Below are 25,904 nucleotides of genomic sequence, written 5' to 3'. Positions count from 1 at the left end.
GTGGAGGGAGATGTACATGAGGTGTGCCGTATTTTAACGGAGCTTGACGAGGAATTATGCAAGCCCAGAAATAGTAAAGATCTGCCGGAGTCTTTGAAGGCCTCACTAAGAAAACATTTCATAGACATCTACTGGAGTTTAGAGTTACGCCTGTTGTATCACCTCGGTGAATCTAACGCTGATCCAAGGCTCAAAATGTGGGCCGCTTGCCTATGGTCGACCTAACAGATGAGGAGATGAGTAAACTTCCAGACCAAAAACACGCAACTGACCCTGGAAGCAAACTCATGGAAATTGTAAGTATAGGCTCTGCAAGACAGCTTGCTGAGTTTGTAATTTGAAATTTATGTGATGAAAAGTGATAATATAATCCTTTGAATCTTAATTTTAATTGTGCAGATCCAGAAAATATCCACACCTCTTCCACGAAAGGGATTTTTTCTAAGAACTGTACATTTTCCTCTTCCTGTAATTTGTCATAATCATACAAATGAAACTTCATTGAATAATTTTGATTTTGAACTTCAAACGACAAGTCTAAATGAGTCAAACTATCCGTGGTTTAAATGAAATTTTAAATCAACTATCCTTGCAGAAATTAACTGTTCCTTTCGTAAGCGAATAATTTAATTTACTGAAGAAATCGACTGTTTAATAACAGGCCCAAGTGACAATTTTGTTTCATTTCCGTCTTTTAGTTTAGTGCCTTAGCAAAAAATTCTGAAAAACGAGACAGGGACCATGCTGAAGATGTTATGGTCATAGCTATAGACCATTTCAAGCTCCTTAGCAGCAAAAACATCTTCAAGCCTAAGGTTTTGGCGAAAGTTTCACACAAAGATAAGTGGTCTGTTGGATCATCTGTAGCTGTAAGTGAGTTCTTAAGGCCTTTGTGTTTATACAGAAGGATCGCTAAATTTAAGCAGAGCCTCAAGAGAGCAAAAGCATCTAACCAACCTCTTGATACTGAAGATAATCAGGAATGGTCATCTTCCGCTTCGGCATTTGCCAAAAACCATCAGTTGAAAGAAAAACCACCTTGCCAAAATTGTACAATGATGTTTAACTCATTAGCGGGATTCACCCAATCTTCGGAACAGGGAGGAAGTGGCACATTCTTGGGTGCATGTGCAGAGTATTGTCCTGTTGACCGGCTTCTTGCAGATGAGGCTTTGTCAAACGAAGAAAACAAACAGATAAATGATCAGTTACGACGTAACAGGGAACAGTGGACTGTATTATATCGAAACTTCCGAGATATTGAAAAAGATGCACTGAGATCGAGAATCAAAGAGAACTGAGACTGAAATAAGAAATCTGCAGATTTGAGTAAGGAAAGAAGAGATAAGGTACACATTTTTGGTGTGAAACCAGAATTTAACATGTATTTTGGTGGGAGTAACTTGAGTCATTAATCAAGGCCCTGTCCACAATACCTCGGAGACATTTGAAAACGGCGTTTTTCACTTTGAAAACACACATATGTTTTCTATCCACACCACGCCGGAGATATTTAAAAATGCAACAATCGCCGGTAGCAAAAACGCTAGTCCAGTCAGGGGCGTAGCCAGCCATTTTTTCCATTTAAGCCCAAATTGTACAGCGTAAGTCGTATATCGAATTTTGCCAACGTCCAAAAAAAATCAACAAAGTTCTGCTTTGTTAATAACCTTTCAGCATTTTTTCATGTATGAGATTGAAAGTCATTATTTTGTTTTTCAAATAAAACGTTTATATAGTGGTGATTCGCTATTGAATAGTAAGAAAAAAGAAAATATGGCCTTTCTTGTTAAGCCCGTGCTTAATGGCTTACGCCCCTGCCAGTCCCTGAATTTTCGCTTTCCCACGTGCTATATGAGAGTTTAACCCAGGTGCCAAAAGAAAGAAAGTCCAGGATATTTTGCAGGTGCATGTTCAGTACGAACAGAAGCATATCACCTCTTCCAGGTGATTTGCTTCTGGTACGAACCAATGCAATCAGAGTGTTGTGTTGGAGGACGTGTTAGCTTATAAATTTCTTGTTCAAATGACCAGTTCAACATGTTCCACCACGCGACCAAGCGTACGACTTAAATGCAAGAAACATTGTCGCATATTGCGTCCAAATCTACTTTTAACGAACACGTATTAAGATCGGGAAACCGGAATGGTCCGAGACACTCTCAAGAATTTCACCTAACCACGCAGGACAAACCGATGACAAATAAAATAATATGTATTGCCAATTGCTTACTGGAGACGGCATAATTTGCACGTGATACAGATGACTAGTTTTTTGTCGTGAACTGCGCGCTATGCACTGGATAACAGCTAACGATTAATATCTGTTTTGGTCGTTAGTCAGTTAGCAGACAAAGGCTACATTTTTGAAGGTTGTCCTGTGTTGCTGCTTGTAATTAAATAGACGGCCACTGGGCATGCGCGCGCTTCCACATGTTCTGCGATATATGGTTTTTCCCCTGGTTTGGGCGGGGTGGGCAATGCCGCCATTCTCAGCATGCGCATGCAAGCTATTCTGGACTCTCTTCTCGTGTCTAGGTTCAAACCCTAAATAGCGCGCGGAAAAGGAAGGATTCAGGGACTGGACCAAAGAAATGCTTGAGTGAACCCTTGAGGAAGATCAACGTGAGGTCATCGTTTTCGAAAAGCTCCGTTTTCAGAATGCCTGCGTTTTCAATTCGTCTCGTTTGAAGAGCTAGAAAAGTTCTGTTTTCAGTGGACAATTTCTCCAAATTAGTGCAGACGATAGGGCTAACTGTAGAAGTGAAGCTGCGTTTTGATCTGATTTGGATTTGATTGGATATTTGACTTTAAAATCAAGGCCAAGTTAATATCAATGGATGTTACCTGTTTCGCACCCAATCTAGTTTGCGTCCACCGAGCGGTTCGCACCCCTGAACTCATTATAAACTTCCTATTTCGAGCTCGCCTTCACCTTCAGTGGATTAAAGAACGAGAAATAAACATGTTTTGTGTGATTATGTTTCATTATGCAAACAATGTGTTGTTTTTTGTGCTAGGTAAGAGGAAGATAAATTTCAAGCACTTGATCGCTAGTTGATGTGGAGCGCGAACTCGCTTAGGTGCGAAACGTCCAGCTACCATACCAATTTCTTTTATATGATCCAGAATAATTTAGAAATTGATCCCAGTTACTTAAAAAGTTCTCGTATAGTCACTAGTACAAATTATTGACTTAGATGAAATGAATTATAATTGTATCTAGTTTTCTTATTTAATTTCTTATAACTTCAGGAGGAGGATAGATAAGTAAAAGTAGATACCATTTCTTCCTGTAGAAAGAACATGGACTATCCCTGTCAGTAAAAGTTAATTCACGCAATCCGAGTTATTGTCTAACAGGTTTTTTAATTCATGGATAGGCAAAGTTGAACATGCTTAACCTCTTTTTTCAGCTGCAAACATTAACAGACGCTGCTCGGGAAAGGAGCCCGCGCTCCTCTCCTGAAGGCACCGCTGGACACGTGACGATTCCTTTTTTAGTCTTAGCCCGTCAGATAACCGCCGGCATAAATTATCTCCTCATATCAATGGCGGACGATGTGGAGTAGATGAAAGTGGCACGCGAGAGAACTTAAGAGACGTTTAAGACCGAAGTGTAAGCCTCCAGTAGCGAAAGCTGAACCAAGACAAAAGTTCCGTTAGGCAAAAATATGGTTTCTGTCAGAGGTCTGACATCACTTATAGACATTTTCGGCATTCCACTTCAGTGTGTGTGAACCTGATAGTACCAGAGCGAGGTTGGGGTGGACATTTTCATGTATTTGCGGGGAGCATACAATTACTTTAGATTGAATAAAGGATAGTTTACCAGCAAATCTTTGTCTCCGGCCGTTGTCATCTCTTACGATCTCTTTTAGGGAAAACCGCTGCCCACATGTCCAGCAAACTAGAACCTAGGCCTCCAGGGTCGCGCTTTACAAAAGTTTCTTTATCTGACAAGGGAGGCAACTCTGCTGCACCCAAACATTTTGAACGCAATGCCATAACTCTTGCGAATCTCTAAATTGCTACACGGAATATTTGTTTTCTTACCAAACTGAATCATAGCCATTTGCCGTCGCCGAGATACAAAACATTCTTTCCTGATAACACAGGCTTCAGTTACTTGTTGTCGAAAGCTAGTGGGTCAAAATACATGTAGCTTTGCAGGAATCGTGCTCACTTCGAATCTATACGGTGAATACGTGACTGCGTGCATGCGCTCCTGATGTAATTTGCACCTGCTGTGGGGGCGGGGAGGTCATCCGGGCTTAAAACTGAAAAAGAACTTCCACTTTGACAGGGCTAATTTGGGTTCTCAGAGACCTAAGTAAAACTTTAAGGCCTTATTCCTCAAAGAGCTCAAACAGACAGATCACCAATATTTCAAGTACGATATCTTTCTTGGGTTTTAACGAAATGTTATCAAATTTTCAAGATTAGTAAAGACCACAATTATCTAGGTTTTAACTCCTATAATATTTTCAATTTATGAAATGTTTGCCCTGTTATTTCCCATTTTATTTTATGCACAGGATGAACTTAATTCCATGCTTCTTCAACCATAATATACATTAGCAAATTATTGTGCTCATAATGAACACAACTTTTTAAAATTTATCGGGTAGTTATTTAACTATTGTGGCATGTGTGGCATGTGACCTCGATAAATATATTTTTGAAGTCAGACTGCGAACTCCTTTAACGTCTTACCTGTGCTGTTTGTTCATCGCCTGGATTTTCACCAAGCTTTAAATTTTCTGAGGAAGACTCTGAGGTTTTCAGTCTTTTAGGGCTTAAGGAAATGTCAGAACCTCTTGGGATAGGATCTTTGAACCTGAAAGATTTTCTGGAAGATGGAGGATCGCATTCAACTGCAGCCCCTCCTGTGGTCGAGAATTTTCGGCACTTCAAAGCAACCAAAGATTTTCTGCGTTTGAAAAATAAATTTTCCTTTGACACGGGGAACAAGAACATAACAACAATTAGCGAAAAAGCGTTGGCTTTGGTTTTGTTTCAGCTATAAGACGATTGGTTCTTTCTTATCTGTAGTTGCTATGGTAGGAAGCAAATTCGCCATACTACAAAACACTGATGTAAATTACGAATCAGTCTGACCATAAAAGGCAGAATACTTAAGGCCTGAACATTAATTATGGCGAAAAACACTGTTTTAATTAAGCACCGTGGAATACCCATTTTCAAAAATACCAAGAGAGACAGAAATTGAATCGAGAAATCGGGAGTTCGATATATTAAGAGTAAAATTAAATTGAAAAAAATTCCAGAGAAAAAACCTTTTGATTCGAGATGTTGAGAGAGTCGAGAAATTCCGATTTCACTGCACGGTTAACAAGGACTGTTTCCAAGCAAATCATACGTAACAGTAATACACGCTAAATTACAATTCACTAGTTTTCACCTGCGCTGTTTGTTCATCGCTAGGAATTCTACCAAACTTGAAATGTTCTGGGAACTATTCCAACGTTTTCGGTCTTGTTCGGGATCGAGGGTATATTTGACAGCAATTACAACCCCAAAGATCTACTGAAAGAATTGGGATGCATCCAAAGCAACCAAAGAGGGCTTTTCGACGATAAGACGTGTTCAATAAGAATTAAAATAGCTTCTATCTGACTATTAGATCTCCTTAAAAGGAAACGATACATATGAATTGTTTTTGCCTTGGTATGTTGGTGAAAGGAGGGTCTGTGGGATAGCGACGTAAATAACGCATGGATAAATAATGCATGGTAGGCAACGACGTCTCTCGTTCCACATGCTACTGAGTAAGCGTCTTGTAACAAGCCTGGTAAAGTCAGACCGGGATCTTGTTTTATCTTTGTTTTTTTAATCAAAGAGTTTATCGTGAAACCTCAGGATTCAGTGAAAAAAGAATCGAGACAAAGGAAACTTTAATTCAAATTGCAACGTGTTGTTCCTGTTCTGTGCTTTGACTGATATGTTTCCAATTACAATAGCTACACCGTAAGTACTCACAATAGAACCTTGGGTGCCTTGTGGAGAGTTATGTTCAACCTTATTGTTTTTCTTATTTCTCTTTCCAGTTCTTTTGTCAAAGTTCAGCGTTATTATTGGCGAGAGATCAAGGTAAGATTAAAATCACAAACTTTAATATCATGGGGTATCTTCGGCAGGTTTTCTCATCGTTTTTCTTGAGGATTCTCTTAGATCAGGTGGGTGAAGATCCGGTGTAATTTCGGTTTAAGTTCGTGTTGGTCATTTGAAAGACAAGTTTTGAAGTCTTAAATTCTTGCTCGGCTCAGAAGAAGTAAGAAGCAAACAACTAACATAAATGAGTAATTTATTATTATTCTGCTCCCGATGAGCACGTGTGGATTAGACCGCTTCATTGTAATTTTTTACTTGGGAATGTGATGGAAACTCCAGATTTGAATAGACGTCCGTTTCTTCTTTTTCGATGCATTTCGTTTTTGCCTGCCCGTTCACTCTTTCTCGTTTCGTCTTCGCCGGAAATGCAATAAGTAAGATACTAGTAGTAATCATAGATTAGAGCAGTGCGCTTACGTGCGTCCTTTCCATGTTTGGTCTACTTTGGTGGCGTTCGAATGGCTCGATAGAAAACTAAGTTTGATCGAATGGCAGATAACGATCTGCACGTGAAGTTGAAGCCTGCGGTAAAAATGTTCTTAATCAATTAAGTAAGTCAAAGTGTTTTCCAGGAAAGGGCTTTTAAACTGTTGGCGACACGTAGAATTCAATTTCAGATCGCCAACACTTAAAACAAATAAGCTTATTTCTTGAGAAAATAAAGTTTTGGCCAGTGACTTAACAAATGTTTTTAAATTTTGTGTTTTTAATTGTTTACATTGCTTGTATCTAGGTGTAAGATCTCCTTAAAAGGAAGCGATATATATATATATATTTTTTTTTTTTTTTTTTTCGCTTTGGTAATTTGGTGACAGAGGGTCTGTGGGATAGCGACGCCTTTTGTCTCTCGTTCCACCTGCCACTAAAGGATAGGCGTCTTGTAACAACCTTGGTAAAGTCAGGATCGCAACGCTCATTCCTTTTGATTTGTTCCTTAATTTTAAAGTTTGGAGACAATTTTCTTACTTTAACCTCAGCGCTTTGATCTAAAGGAACGTAAAAAGATAAAGAGCTCGTAACAGCCAAATGTCTCAAATGGATGACGATGTTAGACAGATTGCAAGAAGAAGCCAAAGATTGAGAAGCAGAGTGGAGAAGGATGTAGATAAAGTGTGCCAGATTTTAATGACGCTTGACGAGGAATGCAGGCACAGAAACAGTGAAGATCTGCCGGAGTCTTTGAAGGCCTCACTAAGAAAACATTTCAGAGACATCTACTGGAGTTTAAAGTTGCACCTGTTGTTTCACCTCGGTGAATCTAACGCTGATTCAAAGCTCCAAAATGTGGGCCACTTACATATGGTCGCCCTAACAGATGAGGAGATGAGTAAACTTCCAGACCAAAAACACGCAACTGACCCTGGAAGCAAACTCATGGAAATTGTAAGTATAGGCTCTGCAAGACAGCTTGCTGAGTTTGTAATTTGAAATTTATGTGATGAAAAGTGATAATATAATCCTTTGAATCTTAATTTTAATTGTGCAGATCCAGAAAATATCCATACCTCTTCCACGAAAGGGATTTTTCTAAGAACTGTACATTTTCCTCTTACTGTAATTTGTCAAAATCATACAAATGAAACTTCATTGAATAATTTTGATTTTGAACTTTAAACGACAAGTCTAAATGAGTCAAACTATCCGTGGTTTAAATGAAATTTTAAATCAACTATCCTTGCAGAAATTAACTGTGCCTTTCGTAAGTGAATAATTTAATTTAAATTGAAGAAATCGACTGTTTAATAACAGGCCCAAGTGACAATTTTGTTTCATTTCCGTCTTTTAGTTTAGTGCCTTAGCAAGAAAGTCTGAAGAACGAGACAGCAACCATGCTGACAAAGTTATGGTCATAGCTGAAGACCATTTCAAGTTCCTTAGCAGCAAAAACATCTTCAAGCCTAAGGTTTTGGCGAAAGTTTCACGCGAGGGTAAATGGTCTGTTGGATCATCTGTAGCTGTAAGTGAGTTCTTAAGACCTTTGTGTTTATACAGAAGGATCGCTAAATTTAAGCGGAGCCTCAAGAGAGCAATAGCATTTAACAAGCCTCTTGATACTGAAGATAATCAAAACTGGTCATCTTCCGCTTCGGCATTTGCCAAAAACCATCAGTTGAAAGAAAAACCACCTTGCCAAAATTGTACAATGATGTTTAAATCATTAGCGGGATTCATCCCGACTTCGGAACAAGGAGGAAGTGGCACATTCTTGGGTGCATGTGCAGAGTATTGTCCTGTTGACCGGCTTCTTGCAGATGAGGCTTTGTCAGACGAAGAAAACAAACGGATAAATGATAAGTTACTGCTTTACAGGGAACAGTGGACTGTATTATATCGAAACTTCCCACATATTGAAAACAGATGCAATGAGATCGAGGCTATAAAAGAGAATCAAAGAGAACTGAGAAATATGAAATCTAAAGTTGCAGATTTGAGTAAGGAAATAAGAGATAAGGTCCACATTTTTGGTATAAAACCAGAATGTAACATGTATTTTGGTGGCAGTAACTAGAGTCATTAATCAAGGCCCGTCCTTGATACCCCGGAGACATTTGAAAACGGTGTTTTCACTTTGAAAACACATCATATGTTCTGTCCACACCAAGCGGGAGATATTTGAAAATGCAGCAATCGCCGGCAGCAGAAACGCTAGTCCAGTCAGGGGCGTAGCCAGCCATTTTTTCCATTTAAGCCCAAATTGTCCAGCGAAGTCGCATATCGAATTTTGCCAACGTCCAAAAAAAACAACAGCAACAACAACAACAACAGTCAACTAAATTTTCGTGCCAAAATAACTTCAAAGTTCTGCTTTGTTAATAATCTTTCAGCATTTTTTTCATGTATAAGATTGAAAGTAATTATTTTGTTTTTCAAAATAAAATGTTAATAGAGCGGTGATTCGCTATTGAATAGTAAAAAAAGAAAATATGGCCTTCCGGCTACTTAAAAAAATTATCTACAGAAATTCTTGTTAAGCCCCTGCTTAATGGCTTACGCTCCTGTCAGTCCCTGAATTTTCCCTTTCCCGCGTGCTATATGGGGGTTCAACCCAGGTGCAAGAAAAAAGAGAGTCCAGGATATTTTGCATGTGCATGTTCAGTACGAGCCAATCAGAGTGTTGTGTTGAAGCGCGTGCTAGCATATAAATGTCTTGTTCAAATGACCAATTCAACACGTTCCACTACGCGACCGAGCGCACGACTAAAATGCAAGAAACATTGTCGCATATTGCGTCCAAATCGGAGACACTCTTAAGAATTTCACCCTAATCACGCAGGACAAACCGATAACAAATAAAATAATATGTAATGTCAATTGCTAACTGTAGACGGCATAATTTGCAAGTGATACAGATAACTAGTTCTAACCTCGTTCCTAGGGTCTCTAATCTTACCGCCCCCTGGAGTGAGCGAAGAGGGGGCGGTAAGATGAGAGACCCTAGGAACGAGGTTGAACTAGTTCTTCATCGTGAATTACGCGCTATGCACTAGAGAACAGCTAACGATTAATATCTGTTTTGGTCGTTAGTCAGTTAGTAAACACAGGCTACATTTTTGAAGGTTGTCCTGTGTTCCAGCTTGTAATTAAATAGACAGCCACTGGGCATGCGCGCGCTTCCACATGTTCTGCCATATATGGTTTTCCCCCTGGTTTGGGCGGGGGGGTAATGCCGGCATTCTGAGCATACGCATGCAAGCTACTCTGGACACTCTTCTCGTGCCTGGTTTCAAATAGGCTTTGGTAGATTGTGACTTTCTAACCCTAAATAGCGCGCGGAAAAGGAAGGATTCAGGGACTGGACCAAAGAAATGCTTGAGTGAACCCTTAAGGAAGATCATCGTGAGGTCATCGTTTTCGAAAAGCTCCGTTTTCAAAATGTATTCCCTCCGCAATAAAACGCAAAGCCGGCGTTTTCAATTCCTCCAGTTTGAAGAGCTCGAACAGTTCTGTTTTCAGTGGACAATTTCTCCAAATTAGTGCGGACGATAGGGCTAACTGTAGAAATGAAAATCCGTTTTGATCTGATTTTGATTTGATTGGATATTTGACTTTAAAATCAAAGCCAAGTTAACATCAATGGATGTTACCTGTTTCGCACCCAATCTAGTTTACGTCCACCGAGCGGTTCGCACCCCTGAACTCATTATAAATTTCCTATTTCGAGCTCGCCTTCACCTTCAGTGGATTAAAGAAGGAGAAATAAACATGTTTTGTGTGATTATCTTTCATTATGCCAACGTGTTGTCTTTTTTGCTAGGTAAGAGAGAGAGATATTTCAAGCACCTGATCGCTAGTTGATGTGGGGCGCGAACTCGCTCAGGTGCGAAACTCCAGCTACCATATCAATTTCTTTACATGATCCACGATGATTGAGAAATTGACCCCGGCCACTTAAAAAGTTCTCTTATCGTCACCAGTACAAATTATTGACTTAGATGAAATGAATTATAATTGTATCTAGTTTTCTTATTTTATTTCTTATAACTTCAGAAGGAGGATAGATAAGTAAAAGTAGATACTATTTCTTCCCGTAGAAAGAACATGGACTATCCCCTGTCATTAAAAGTCAATTCACGCAATCCGAGTTATTGTCTAACAGGTTTTTTAACTCATGGATAGGCAAAGTTGAACATGCTTAACCTCTTTTTTCGGCCGCAAACATTAATAGACGCGGCTCGGGAAAGGAGCCCGCGCTCCTCTCCTAAAGGCATCGCTGGACACGTGACGATTCTTTTTTTAGTCTTAGCCCGTCAGATAACCGCCGGCATAAATTATCTCCTCATATCAATGGCGGACGATGTGGAGTTGATGAAAGTGACATGCGAGAGAACTTAAGAGACGTTTAAGACCGAAAGTGTAAGCCTCCAGAGGCCAAAGCTGAACCAAGACAAAAGTTCCGTTAGGCAAAAATATGGGTTCTGTCAGAGGTCTGATATCACTAATAGACCTTTTCGGCATTCCACTTCAGTGTGTGTGAACCTGATAGTACCAGAGCGAGGTTGGGGTGGACATTTTCATACATTTGCAGGGAGCATACAATCCACTTTAGACTGAATAAAGAATAGTTTACCTGCAAATCTTTGTCTCCCGCTATTGTCATCTCTTACGATCTCTTTTAGGGAAAACCGCTGCCCACATGTCCAGCAAACTAGAACCTAGGCCCCCAGGGTCGCGCTTTACAAAAGTTTCTTTGTCTGACAAGGGAGGCAACTCTGCTGCACCCAAACATTTTGAACGCAATGCCATAACTCTTGCGAATCTCTAAATTGCTTCGCTCCCAGAAAACCAGGCAAACAAAACGATGACGAAAGATTTTTTGACAACTTTGTCGAGTCGGTTGGTGTCGAGTTGGTGTCGAATACTTTCACGACAGTCCCAGAATTTTAGCGCCTTTCGCATCGCATTTATGATCGTACCGTTACCCTTGGCCGATACAAATGTTATTGCAGAATCTCAAACTTCCGACTTATATTAACTTGCGGTATTTTGTTTCCTGCGGAGATCGGGCGACGTCGGATGTACAACAAATGCTACGAGCTGTCAGCCCGGTTTTTCCGGCTCTTTTTTCACGCGCGAGAAAATCGAAAATAGCCTGAATACCGGATGTTCCCGCTTGCCAACAAGCTGGAGGAGGGTTTTATCAAGATAAGCTGCGTCAAAAATGAAAAACGTGTGAAAGAGGGAGGGGAGCGCGAGCACAAACAAAGTTTTACAAGGGGTTTAAAATCAACACCTTACTTTTTTGTATACCAGTTGGACAGAAAAGGTACCCTTTACGTATACTAGTAATACCTTTCATTGAAATGAGGTACCCCTTTCGCATACCTGTTTAACAACACAGCATCCCTTCTCTAAACTCTTGGAACTGAAGTTAATGAACAAGCTACGGGAGAACATCAAGCATAACAAAATACAGCCACAAGGCGTGTCTGTTCTAAATATTCTAATTAAAGGCTCTTTTAAATAACTAAATAACAGATTTCCCTACCCCTTCATATACCTCAATTTGTGAAATCTCTACCCTTTTATATACCTGAAACCTGAACAAGGGACCCCTTTTGGGCGGAGCCTCGCTGCATAGGCCATAACAAGGAGTACCCTCCGGGCGCGGTAGGTATCGGCGAAGGGTAACGGCACTAACGGCCACTGGTTCGAGTGAAAAGAGACATAAAGGAAAGACAAGACAGGCAAATCTTATGTTTTGATAGAATATGTGTACAGTAATTGTCGGAATTCGGTTTCAAAAAAAAAGAAGATCAAGGTGACTCTCTTACCTTGATCTTCTCTTGGTTCTTTCGAGGAAGACGTGTGAGTGATTCTGCAGTGTGACGCCCAAGAACAGAAGGAAAACAAGCCATACCGCAGCCTTTTAATATTTTCAATCAAACTGAAAAACATGTCTACTGATTGTTCCGATGACGGAATAAGCTCCGAGGAAGGTTTTTTCCTAAAGATGCTGCAGATGACAGCAGACGGATAGCCATACGCGTGTACGGCGTTGGTAACAGAATTGATCTCACATGATTTCCCTTCTGTACGTGTTGAGCTAAGCGGATTAGAAACACGATTTATCTCAAGGGTACATGGAGTACTGATGTTGTCTCTTTTCGTGATTGTAATTGAAACAGGATGTTACTAAGACAAGTAGGGGGATTGGGAACTTATATAAAGAATCATATGCATGGAGTCGACAAGTTAAAATTGTTGTGTCCAATTCTGATACGGATTTTCTTAAGTTCTTGATGATATGATAAAGCTGTCATTGACATAGCGTTTCCAGCCTTCAGGAGGAACTATTACAAATGTTATCACTGATTCTTCAACAACGTCGATACAGAGGTTAGGGACGATTGGAAAGGCAGGGCCACCCACCATATCGAACTGATTTCCATCTCCCTTGGCCCAAAGTCAACCCCATTTATTTCGAACTCCATATTGGTAGGGTTGAAAAATAACTGACGTGAGACCATGTTGGAACTTAGCAGGAAAATTACAGTTTGGTCTTTACATAGCACTTTAATGTGCCTTTCAATAAAATGCGGACTCCAGAATTCAAAGCTCAACCGACAAATGCGTTTTTTGCTACCGGCAATCAAATGTTCGGCGGCTCCTCCTAACTCCCGACTACTGCCAGTAGCATGAGATGTTCCAAGTTAGCCGATCTGGACCTCTCTTTTGTTAATTTATTCAAAATGGCCGCCAATTAAAGTTCGAGAAATGATGACGTTACTAGCTAAAGGCATTCGAGTAGGAGCTCGGAGGGGTCTAAGGCGACTAATCGAGTGGGAGGTCGGGGAGGACAAGTAAGAGGGAGGGGTCTGGTGACGAAGTCGGGGGCACCGGTTCCAGGCGCGCTCGAGTGGGAGGTCGGACCCGCTTCGAAGAGGCCGGCCACCCTCTCGGAGCACCCCCTCTGGCCACCCCCTGCTCGGGGGTGGGCTGACGTCGTGGCCGGAGGCAAACCATTTGGCTATTTACAAGCGTGGCCGAGGATTTGAACCCGGGGCTACCGAGAAACAAACGGCCAGGTAGTGGTCTGAGCGGAGGTGCTTACCATTTAGCAAAAAAATCCGGAAATTTTGGTTGAAAGTCAAATGGAACAGTAATTTTCCGGAAAATCCGTTCGGAAATTGTAGACTATCTTCAGAGGTAGTCCTCTTAAGGACGGTGCCTACTTTTGTTAGTGCACACATGTTCTGTGCATCACGCAAGACATGGTTTATGCGCCACGCGCGCGCTGGGTTGACATTGACGTAATCGACTACGCTACCAAGTACACGACTCAAATGAAAGCAAAATTTTGCTACTGTGACCACATCAAGTTTAATGAACCTGTACTTAAACCAGGAACACCAGAATAGCAGCATATCGCTAAACACTAACGGTTAACGTCTTCCAGCTGAAAAACTAGCTGTTATCTGTTGAAAATTATACTGAAATCGAACTGTAAACATCATGGATACTATCCATGGTAAACATGTACATGCAGATGGCGTAGTGTGCGCGCAAAACAAGTGCGAGATACGCAAATGTTTTACTTACTGGGGAGGTAACAGGAAAAAATGTAACGGGCACCATAAAACTTTTCAAAAAAGATCAATAAGTTTAAAAAACGCGTGGTTACCCCTACGCGCGCAGTACAAATACCCAAATATGGTTAGATGACGACTGCAGGGCGTGCGGAATAACCTGGATTCTGTTCTAATTCTGTTCTAATATTTGGGTGTTTGTTCTGCGCGCGCCGTCGTCAAGTGACGTTCCCGTTCTCTTGCTAAATCAGCCTAATAACCGAGAGTGAGATCATTACGGGAAAATCTCAAACTGAGGCCTTGCCGTATTGACCGAGCGATAGCGAGGTCAATACGGTAGGCCAAGGTTTGAAATTTTCCCGTAACGACCGAACGGTCGAGGATATTATATGGCTCGTGAATAAACTCATGAATAGAGAAAAAAATCATTCGAACGGAAGTCGTCAATTTTCATCCGGCGATGCGCGCGTTTACTGATTTGTACGGGTCCGCAATTGATCCCGGACCGCAAATGATCCCCAAATTGGACCGCAAATGATCCTGGACCGGAAATGATCCCCGATAGGGACCGCAAATGATCTCGACTAAAAAACAACGAATGACATGGATGGTGGGATGGGTCGATAGGGAATTGGCGTAGGTGAATACCGATGTTTTTATTAAAGCCATCCTATAATTATAATGGCTTACAACTTACTTTTTTTCATACTTTCGGCTAAATTTTGTTGCTAACTACGATGTTATGAATATCACCACTCAATCATCAAAACGCGACTTGGCTTGCATTTCTTTGCAATTCTCAGTAAAATTATGAACCGTGCAACATACGCCACATATTCTCCTTTGTTAAGCATTGATGTTTCGGTGTTATAGTTAAATCACATTTTATCACCCATTAACGCCATTCGTCTAAAGTTTTAAACTAAAATCTAACCATGAAGCAACTATTAAGGAAGACGCTGTCACCTGAGTAGACCCTCAAGCCCACAACGCTCACTCTGTAAAACACCTAGTGTGTAGCACTGGAAATTTGAACAAATTTATTTCGTAATTTTTCCTTGGTCGTATTTTGGCTTTGATTCCTCGGAAATGACTATTTGAGTATTCTAAGAAGCCAAAATTCCAAGCTATAGTTATGAAGTTCAGCTTCATGACCAGGCAACGCGAAGGCTTGCGCTTCGTTTTGACAAGTTAGCTGTTTGATAGATGTTTGATACTATCGCCACCGGGATTTCGAGAATGTTTACAAGTATTTGTTTTTCCAAGACTTCTGATTCAATAGATCGTCTTCACGTGACGTGTCTTTATCCTCATTAGGCATAAGAGGCGCCATCTTGGAATAGCAACCGCGCAAACACCACATCGAGGCTAACGTTGACCCGGGAAACAAAAACAAAGAGAAATCACTGATGTTTTGCTCGCGCGTTCCTCTCTGTAGCTATTTTCTTCGATCAAAATGCTCATAAAGTACAAACACAAGGAAATTACGACCCTTGAGGATATACAAAAACTCTCAGTGAAAGATCTGAGGGATATTTTGAAGAGTAATTCGGAAAGAGCCGGCGGAATAAAGGCGGCCTTGGTGCTGAAAGTGTACGCTTTGATTATGCGGAACGTGACAACGCCGGCTGACAACGCCCAGGAAAGTGTGGAAATCACTGGCGACTTCAAATATGACGAAATCCTAAGACAAATCTCCGCTCTTGGATGGTCTACTGACTTGCGTCAGCTTCCAGAACTGAACTTTATTCAGCTGTACGATTACCTTGTCGTGTCTACACGCAAGTACCGCCACATTGTGCTAAAAGGCACAAACTACAAGAAGCTGAGAAGTTACCAATTTTTCTTCGAAGGCAACGTTAAACAGCTGGAAAGCAAAGCTTATCAAGGCAAGACCTATGTTAAGGCCAGCGTTCTTCCTTCAATGAAGAAGAATCCGTAGAATTTTAGTGGAGTTCTCACCTCAGTGTGACATTTTGCGAGCAGCATGCACGTGTCCGGCTGGACTTGGCAGACTCGACAAAGGCAAATGCAACCACGTAGGAGGCGTACTGTATGCTATCGAAGACTTCACAAGGAGAGGATTGCAAAAACACGCTGAACCATTGTCCTGCACGTCACGGCTGTCTGTATGGGTTGTGCCGCGCAACCAAAGTGTCGCAGCATTCGTCCGCAACCCAAGATCATAAAATTTGACCCAAGAGCGCCAAATCAGGGAACAAGAGAGGAAGAGAGTTTCAAAACCTTCAGTGAAAGTCTTCAGAATTGTCTCCCTGCCAGCTCATTCTTCTTGTTTCACGACATCAAGTCAAACTGTCTAGAGGCGTCTGACCCCGAAGAGCAAGAGGAGGAGCCAGAGGGTGTGCCCTTTACAGATAGTTACGATATAGCTACCAAGCACTTAAAATCTATGGTTGATGAACACATTTCTAACTTAACTATCACCCAGGAAGAGATCCAGGAAACAGAAAGATTGACACGATGACAAAACCAAAACAATCTTTGGTTTGAAAAAAGGAAAACTCTCTTGACAGCCTCAAATTTTAGAAAAGCTGCCAAGACTTAAAGTGGAACCCTCAAATAAAGTAAAATCAATTCTCTATTCAATCTTCACAACAGATTCTGTTCAATATGGCATTGAAAGTGAACCAATAGCAGTGAACTTATATATTAGGGAAATGCGAACAGCTGGGATTGATATCACAGTTGAGGAAGTTGGGCTACTGGTGTCTAAGGACAAACCATACCTAGGAGCCAGCATAGACAGAATTTTCACCTTCACGCACACACAAGAAAAATGGGGAATGGAAATTAAATCCCCCTTAAGCAAAGCTGGCATGACTATTGAAGAGGCATGCAAAAATAAAACCTTTTTTTCTGGAGAAACTTTCTGATGGAACTGTAAGGCTTAAAAGAAATCATGACTACTATATTCAAATTCAAGGGCAGCTCTACTGTTCTAACTTGGATCTGAAAGGTATTATTCTCACAGTGTACTTTGGAGAGGACAGGCCACTATTTCTGGAGAAGATTTGCTTAGACAATACTTGGTCCAGTGACTTTCTGCCCAAGATTGACTTCTTCTACAGAAGGGCACTTTGCCCCGAGCTTCTTACCAAACGAGTACAACGGGGAAAGATTCTCTACCTTCATGGTGGCTGGCTAGCCTATGGCCAATATCACTGCTCAAGGGCTGGCTTGAAAATGAAATTTCAGAGACAAGCATAAGCTAAAGTTTGATGTATTACTGAGCAGTAAATTTATTAATTTATTATTACCATCATTACTATTTCATTTATGTAAAAATGCAAAGTCAATGTTACCCAAAAATACACTTATGATGTAAATACATGGCAGCGCAGGGATGAATTTGCACTTGCACTGTCTCTCTGTTATTCTCTATCTGTATTTTCACAGAATGCAGTTGAATTAAGTTGAAAGTAGGATTATTTTGAATTTCCCATGGTGGGTGACATCAGGTTATAATTATTGATTTTTTTGGCTTTTATGCATGAATACACCCATTTACTAATACTCACTCCCTATACATTCTCCCAAGGGGGAAATGTACCTGGGCAAGAAGGGCGGGGGGGGGCGGCGGAGGGGGGGGGCGGGGGGGGGTCCCAAAGACAAAAAAGAAAGAAATGTATGAAGCATAATTAAAATTTCGAGAGGGGTGGGGATGTTGATGTTTTTCTTGGAACTACAATTAAATTTTACACAATTAGATTATATTACAATTAGATTATTATTATTATTATTATTATTATTAAGTAAGAACTACATGTTGTTATTTGTTATTAGCTGATGATTTGACAATGTGTTCAAATAAATATTAACCTTCTATTCATCCACTGTACACTGCCACAACATTGAATTGATGCTTACCATCTTTGTTAAATTCTGTTTTGATTAATAATGGTAAAAGGACTTTGTGTCAGCCAATTCTGTCTGCAATCATACTGATACTTGTGATTTAAACAAAGTTAATCAGAGTTTTGCTATGCTACCATCTGTATGATTACAGACAAAACTGGACTTCACTTCGACAATTACAATTATTAACCGAAGCTATAACAAAATTCTTCAATCTGGATAGTCACAATACAAACTAGGAATTTGGTTTGGCAGGTTGTAGTAAAGGAGGAAGAAAGTTTGTTAATAGCCCACATACTCTTGCAATCTGTGTCGCATATGGGCTTAATGTGTTTGGGAGGTTACCGTCTAAAATATGGTAAGTTTTAATTCTACCAATTGCCCGCTCCACATGTATTCGCACAGAGGCAATGGTCATAGTTTCTTCTGTCTCAGCCGCAGTCATTTGATCCCGTCCTCCTAAAAATGGTGGCATATTGATGGTGACACCATCAGGCACAATGTCCTTTATGTCAAAGCCATGGTCAACCATAACATTGTCACCACTATCTAATAAATCGAGCACTCCACTTTCGCGGGTAATTTGTTTATCAGATACACATCCACCCTAGAGGTCAGAAAGAAATGTGACTTGGCCATTTGGTGTAACTCCAACAAGAAGCTTCCAAGTATTATGGTGTTTATAATCGGACCAAGTTTCAGACTGTGTGTGCATTGCAGACGGCCGCTGAATAAAAATCTCGGTACAGTCCAAAATGATTCTGGTTGTAGAAAATTCTGCAAACTCTGCCGGCATGTTTTTGCGTACCAACTCTTGGGTAGGGAAAGGGAAAATACTCTGAAGCTCAAAGTACAACAGATTTATCCAGGTAATGCAAATCCTTGAAACAAGGCTGATGCTTATACCAAATCTGTCAGCCAGATCCTGAACAAATAGGCCAGCCTTCAGTCGCATTAATACTAACAGAAATTCATCGAGGAATGTTAATTTCCTGGAGGGTCCAGGCTTTTTCCAATTTTCATCTTCTTGATAAGGCTGACTCTCTTTCACAAACTGCTCTCCTTTCCAGTACTGCATCTTCCCCAGTTTTGGCTCAATAAACTTATAGAAACTGATCAGTGCCTGATATGATGGAAAGCCAGTATAAAATAAAATCGCTGAATCATCATCCTTTATTTTGTCTAGGGAAAATTGCTGCCCTAGCAAAAGCTCATTTTCATTTTTCACTTTGGTCAACTCTTCTTCACAATCACCTAGCTTTAGTTCCAATAATGTGATCTTCTGCTGCAGCTCTGTAATAACATCAACATCAGGGGATCCTGCTGATTTCAGATTATCAGTACATGAGATTGAACCTTGTTCAGTGGCTGCTGAAACTGTTTCAAGTGGTACATGCATATTGAGTGACCCTTCCATGAAATGTGACACATCCATTTCCTCTGTAGAAACAGTTCTGCTTTGCATTCGTTTAGCAGGAGCTTTTCGTGAAGTTTTCTGTGAAGTCCATTCAAACTGGGATGGCTCAGCACCTTAAAATAAAAATAAAGGTTATCATCAAAAATAAAAACCTGTAAAAATAATGACAATATAAATGATACAGTGCTGATGAACTCAGTGAAAGGATAATTTCAATTATGAATAATATCAACTATAATAATTGGCTTCAGTTTATTTACAGAACACATTCATACATTGAAGGTACAACAAACAGCCCAGTTTATATTCACTGCTATACAATACTGTAACTTTAAAACTATATTTCAGGATCTTTCATGTGAACAGTAAATATCATTATTCAAAAGCTTTACAGTCTTCTCGTCAAAGACAAGTATAAATGAAAAAATTAAGCCAAATGTCAGAGTAATGAAATATGATATTTTGTTATGGCGCCAGTAGGCTGGTTGTCCAGCGGCACTCCGCTGTAGTCGGTCGGTCAGCGGCGTTCATTGTTGTATAAAATCGCGCGCGATCAGCCCTCATTCGTCCGCCATCTTGGTTGTATCTAGTTCTCGTTACGGGGAGATTTCGCTTGCATTAAAGATAAAGCTTACAGTTCGTCGGGGCCTAGTGTGTGTCCATTTAGACTACTGGCGTGGTGGCAGCGGTAAAGATTCGAATCGTCACGTTCCCGTCAGATCCAACGCACTTTATCGACAGATTCGTCGGGATTCCCGACCAGCCAAGAGTCGGTTGTCGATATCATCTTGTTCCGTAAACTGCGATGTCTTCTAACAGAGCCCCCAAGCAGTGGTGCCTCTCAAAGAACGAAACTTTAACCTCCTTCGAGAGTTGGAAACAAAATCTTCTCTACACCTTGTCTCTGGACGCCAATTTCGCGCCATTTTTGGGCGAAGGGTCGTCGTGGCTGAAAAAGACTAGGGCGAGCCCGTTACGCGGTTACACTGATGATGGGGAGTCGGTTCCAGCTGCTCGAAGGTGAACTGCTACCCAAAAGGTAAACATGTTCGAACTCATGTTAGGCCAGATTGCAAATTATTGCCCAATTATCTCTCGTAATACGATTGTCAAGAATTCTACTTGTATTGGGGACATATGGCAGACAATTAGACTTCATTTCGGATTGCAGACTACTGGGGGTCACTTTTTAGACCTGGATGACATTCATTTGAACCTCGATGAGCGCCCGGAAGATCTTTTCCAGCGTCTTATAGCTTTTGTGGAGGACAGTTTAATTAAACCTCACACCCTGCTCCACCACGGTTCTGTTCTTGAGGAGGAAGAGGAATTGTCACCGACGTTAGAGAATTTTGTTATTTTAATGTGGCTGAGATTGATTAACCTTGCTTTACCTAAACGTGTTAAACAACGATATGGAACTGAGCTGCGGTCTCGTACTTTGGCGTCCTTAAAGCCTGAGATCTCCCAGGCGCTGGACTCACTCCTTGATGAAATCCGTTCTGCTGAAGACACAAAAGTCATGCGTACAGGAGCCTCGTTTGCCACTCAGAAGTCCTCTTTTCGGAGGGGTACACCGACCTACAGTAAGTCGTCTGCGAGGTTCCCGGGACGCTCCTCTCAAAAGGCGAAAGAATGCCCCCTCTGTAAACAAGCTGGCCGCGCTTCTTGAAACATACTAGCAAAAGTATGGCTCAGTGACATAACAACACAAGTTGACGAGGCGTGCTCAACACAACAACTTTATTCGCTAAGCATCTTGGGTAATACAACAGCTTAACACAACTTCCGGTTACGAATATATTACACTGCTTTCCCCCAGATTTTCAGGATGCACTTATACCCAAGACATAGTGATAACCCACAGTTACAGATTAAGTTTAACAACTGGTTTTCTAATCCTTTGAGATCTTCGCAAAACTGTAGGTGGACTACTTACAACTAAAGGAGATACAACAGTATCCTCGTTTTCAGGCAGATCTACATGTGGTTCAGAAGTACTATCGAGAGGATTCACATTATCATCATTTATTTTCTGACCACTTGGTTCAGGCACCAAGACATCTGGCTCACTGACATCATCTGGTACATTATCATGTGCTCTTATCATGTGATCAGCGTGCACATATCTGGTTTTGTGTCCTGTCCTAACTACATAGGTTCCGGGCCCACAAACTTTAATTATAGTGCCTGGAATCCACTTATCAGTCTTAGAATTGGCCCTCGAGTTTCGTAACCGCACCCTGTCATTTCTTACAAAGGATCTTTCCCTCTTACATTTCAAATCCTTATACATTTTCTGTTTCTCTTGCTTATTCTCTACAACTTGTGCCAGATTAGGCTTAATCAGACTTAATCTTGTTCTTAGGCAACGCTTCACCATCAACTCAGCGGGGGTCACACCAGTTGTACTGTGAGGGGTTGTGCGATACCGAAATAGAAAATTAGCAAGTCTGTGTTTGATAGAGATGCCCTTTTTACCCTCAAGCACTTGTTTAACTAAAGCATCCTTAACAACTCTCACAGACCTCTCCGCTGCCCCATTAGATTGAGGGTGATAGGGTGGAACCAAAGTGTGCTTGATGCCGTTTTTGCGCATGAATTCGGTATATTCAGTGGACGTAAACTGTGGTCCGTTGTCAGACACCACCTCTTCAGGTAAACCATGAGTAGCAAAAATTAAACGGAGCTCATCAATAGTCCGTTCAGTAGTTGTAGAGCTCATATGTTTGACTTCAATCCACTTTGAGTGGCTATCGATTACTACAAGGAAGTAATCATTACCCTTCTGACAGAAATCAATATGGATCCGTTGAAATGGTCTAGTTGGCCACTTCCATGGGATCAGGGGTGCACTGGGTGGGGCATTTCTAACATTTTGGCATACTGTACATACTCTCACTGCTTCCTCGATTTCCTGATCCATTTTTGGCCACCACATGCATGTACGAGCAATTGCTTTCATACCACATATACCAGGGTGTTCCCAATGCAACTTCCCCAGCATTTTGGCTCTAATGATTGGTGGAATTATCACCCTAGAGCCCCAAAGGACACAGTCCTGTTCACAGGACAGCTCATTTCTTCTATTATGATAGGGTTTGAGGGTCTCATCAGGACACCCTTCTGGCCAACCTGACATCACAAATTGATGTACCTTACCAAGTACAGGATCTACAAGGGTTGCCTTTCCGATATCTTCTGCAGTGATTGGAAAATCATCATCAATTACCCTCACACTGTAGACCACACCCTCACTTCCCACTGTGGAGTCCTCATGTGGTAGCCTTGAGAGAGCATCACAGTTGGCATGGTCTTCAGATCTTTTGTATTCAATCTCATAGTCACACCGAAAGTACTAGAGCCCACCTCTGCATTCGAGCTGCTGCTAGTGTGGGGATAGCGGATTTTGGATTGAAAATTGCCAACAATGGTTTGTGATCAGTGATCAGGGTAAATTTACGCCCATACAAAAACTGGTGAAATTTTTTTTACACCAAAAACAATTGATAATGCTTCACGCTCAATTTGTGCATAGTTCTTTTCACTTGAACTCAGTGTCCGAGAGGCATAGGCTATTGGCCTCTCCTGGCCATCATCCATCACATGGCTAATAACTGCTCCAATTCCATAGCTGGACGTATCACAAGCAAGTCTCAGTTCACGGTCCCCATCATAATGCACCAACAGTGCATCACTGGTGAGACCTTGTTTACAAGCTTCGTATGCTTGCTGACACTCTTTTGTCCATGTCCACTGGACACCCTTTTTGATGAGCTCATGTAATGGTGCTAGTGTGGTTGCTAAACCTGCAAGAAATGGGTGATAGTACTGGACCATGCCCAAAAAAGATCTCAACTCGCTGACGTTTTGTGGTACTGGTGCCCTTTTTACAGCAGCCACTTTTTCCTCAACTGGATGCAAACCTTCAGCATCTATCTTCAAACCCAAATAGACAACTTCCCTCTTCAGAAATTCACACTTTGCCATCTTCAAATGCAGGTTATATTTATGCAACCTCTCCAATACCTCAGCCAGGATTTTGATATTCTCCTGCCAACTGACACCACCAATAAGAATGTCATCCTGCTTACACACACATTTTTCTACTCCTTGCAAAATCATATCCATTTTAGCTTGGAATATTTTAGGTGCTGATTTAACCCCATATGGTAATTTGGTGTAGGAATAGAGTCCCTTGTGTGTGCTAATTGTCAGGTACTCACGACTTGCTTTATCAACACTTAGCTGAGCATATGCATGCGACAAATCAAGTTTGCTGAAAAATTTTGATCCCGAGAGGGCAGCATACAAGTCCTGTTGGGTGGGGAGGGGATACTGCTCATCTTCAACAGCTGAGTTGATGGTTACTTTGTAGTCCCCACAAATTCTAACCGATTTGTCAGCCTTTGGCACAACTACTATTGGGCTCGCCCAGTCTGATCTGTCAGTTTTAACGATTACCCCATTTTTCTCTAACTTATCCAACTCCTTTTCGACTTCATCTTTTAGTGCATATGGAACTCTACGTGGCTTAATAAATATGGACTTTGCACCATCTTTCATGGTGATGTGTGCTTCCAACCCTTTCATGCCCTCATAGCTATCTTTGAACAACTCACTGTGTTTAACTAGTAATCCATCAAGTTGACTTTTGGCACTTTCCAACTCGGATCTTGTTAAACTAAATATTTCACCCCACTCAAGCCTTATATGGTTTAACCAGTTTCTTCCCAGCAAAGTAGGCTTCTTCTCATAATCAGCTACAATAATTGGCAATGTATATTCATGGCCCTTGTATACTACATCACACAGCATTTCACCACACACTGTTAAGGGTTTCACCCGTATAGGTTTTCAATTCAACTTTTGACGGACGAAGTGGAAAATTACTGAATTTCTGAGAATGTGTGCTCTTACTCATTATTAAGTAATCAGCTGCAGTGTCTACTTCCATTGCACATGGTGAACCATTTATGGTCATTTCTACAGTATAACTTTTGTTGGTAGGATTATCTGTACCAACTGCATACATGGAATAAATACCTAACTCATCATTATCATCACAACCTTCTGTGTTTTGGGATTGTTCAATCCGCACACAAAACGGTCTCTCAGAGCTCGGTTGAGAAACTCTCCATAGTTACAATGAATCGATAACTTCTTCAAGGCCACAATAAAGTCACTGATGGATTCGTCTTGTTTTTGATAGCGAGTTCCAAAATGAAAACTCTCTGCTATCTCCAATGGCGCTGGATTGTAATGTTTCTCCAATGCTTTGACAATGTCCGCAAAAGGAGTGGTTTCACTGCTGCCAGCAGATTGCTCAGGGTAGAATATGCTTCGGGTCCAATCTCAGTCAGAAAGATAGCACGTTTTCTATTTGCAACTGCGAGATTGGCTTCCTCTTTACCCTCGCCTGTTTCTTCTTTGATATTATTTGCCATGAAGAACATTTCCATTCTTTCCACATAGGAACGAAAAGTCTCTCGCTCAGGGCTGAACTCGCCGACACGACCAAACAATCCAATTCCCGCCATTTTGATAGCACGTGCTCAAACTTTGATCAAGTTGCCTCGGTCGAAAACAAACCTTTTTCCTCACACAGAGAAAATCAAAACTTCACTGGATTTCTCATGCGTCTTCGTGCATGTAGAGTATCCCATCCTCGTCGCCAAAATGAAACATACTAGCAAAAGTATGGCTCAGTGACATAACAACACAAGTTGACGAGGCGTGCTCAACACAACTTTATTCGCTAAGCATCTTGGGTAATACAACAGCTTAACACAACTTCCGGTTACGAATATATTACACTTCTCACAGCCACTTTTTAAGCGAATGTGGGTTCCTTCCTGAACAGGACCGTTTGTACCTTCTGAAAGCTCGTCAGATTGTTTCAATCCTGGATGACGACAGCGTTGAGTTAGACCTTTTGTCAAGTAATGTTGACCCGCCGCGTCATCAGAATCTGGTTGAGCAGAGTGATCCATTTACGTCTGATGCATCCAGGAGGGTCCTCGTACGTCAGTCCCCGTACATTGACACGTTTTTCGGCCATCATCAGGCTAGAGTCATTATTGACAGCGGCGCCACAGGTAACATGATCAGGCTCTCCGCTGTACAGAGGCTCGGTGCAGGGATTTGGCACAGTTCACAGTCAGCTCATCAAGCGGATGGCTCCTCTCCTTTGAAAGTCCTGGGGGAAACTCGCCTGAGCCTCACCCGTGGGAGTCATTCGTTTCAATTTGAAGGTCTTGTTGTGGAGAATCTGGACGTAGATGTCTTGGCTGGTACTCCCTTCATGGAAGCGAATGACATAACCATTCGTCCTGCCAAACGCCAGGTCATCCTCGGGGATGGTACCATCTTCACCTACGGATCTGTCAACCATCCTCCGACTCACAATGCTGTCCGCCGTGCACAAGTGCTGCGTGCACCCTCTTCTT

At 41.4% G+C, this 25,904-nt stretch overlaps 1 protein-coding gene and 4 pseudogenes across 1 annotated transcript; 4 read left to right on the top strand and 1 right to left on the bottom strand.

The window, feature by feature from the left end:
* Positions 1-7,170: 7,170 nt before the first annotated feature.
* LOC145482432 (uncharacterized) lies at positions 7,171-8,644 on the top strand. Its single transcript, XM_081461053.1, has 2 exons — positions 7,171-7,518; positions 7,922-8,644. The coding sequence occupies exons 1-2, from the start codon at positions 7,171-7,173 to the stop codon at positions 8,642-8,644; spliced, it is 1,071 nt and encodes a 356-aa protein (XP_081317179.1).
* A 6,974-nt stretch (positions 8,645-15,618) lies between these two features.
* Positions 15,619-17,390, top strand: LOC145482431 (uncharacterized; annotated as a pseudogene).
* Positions 17,391-18,269: 879 nt separating this feature from the next.
* On the bottom strand, positions 18,270-19,315 carry LOC145482866 (uncharacterized; annotated as a pseudogene).
* Positions 19,316-19,933: 618 nt separating this feature from the next.
* On the top strand, positions 19,934-21,489 carry LOC145482861 (uncharacterized; annotated as a pseudogene).
* Positions 21,490-25,475: 3,986 nt separating this feature from the next.
* Positions 25,476-25,904, top strand: part of LOC145482771 (uncharacterized) — a 4,310-nt pseudogene continuing 3,881 nt past the window's right edge.

This window comes from Orbicella franksi, chromosome 3, assembly GCF_964199315.1.
Source record: "Orbicella franksi chromosome 3, jaOrbFran1.1, whole genome shotgun sequence".
Lineage (NCBI taxonomy): Eukaryota > Metazoa > Cnidaria > Anthozoa > Scleractinia > Merulinidae > Orbicella > Orbicella franksi.
Note: the sequence above shows the minus strand (reverse complement) of the source record. Positions and strands in the feature narration are given on the sequence as shown.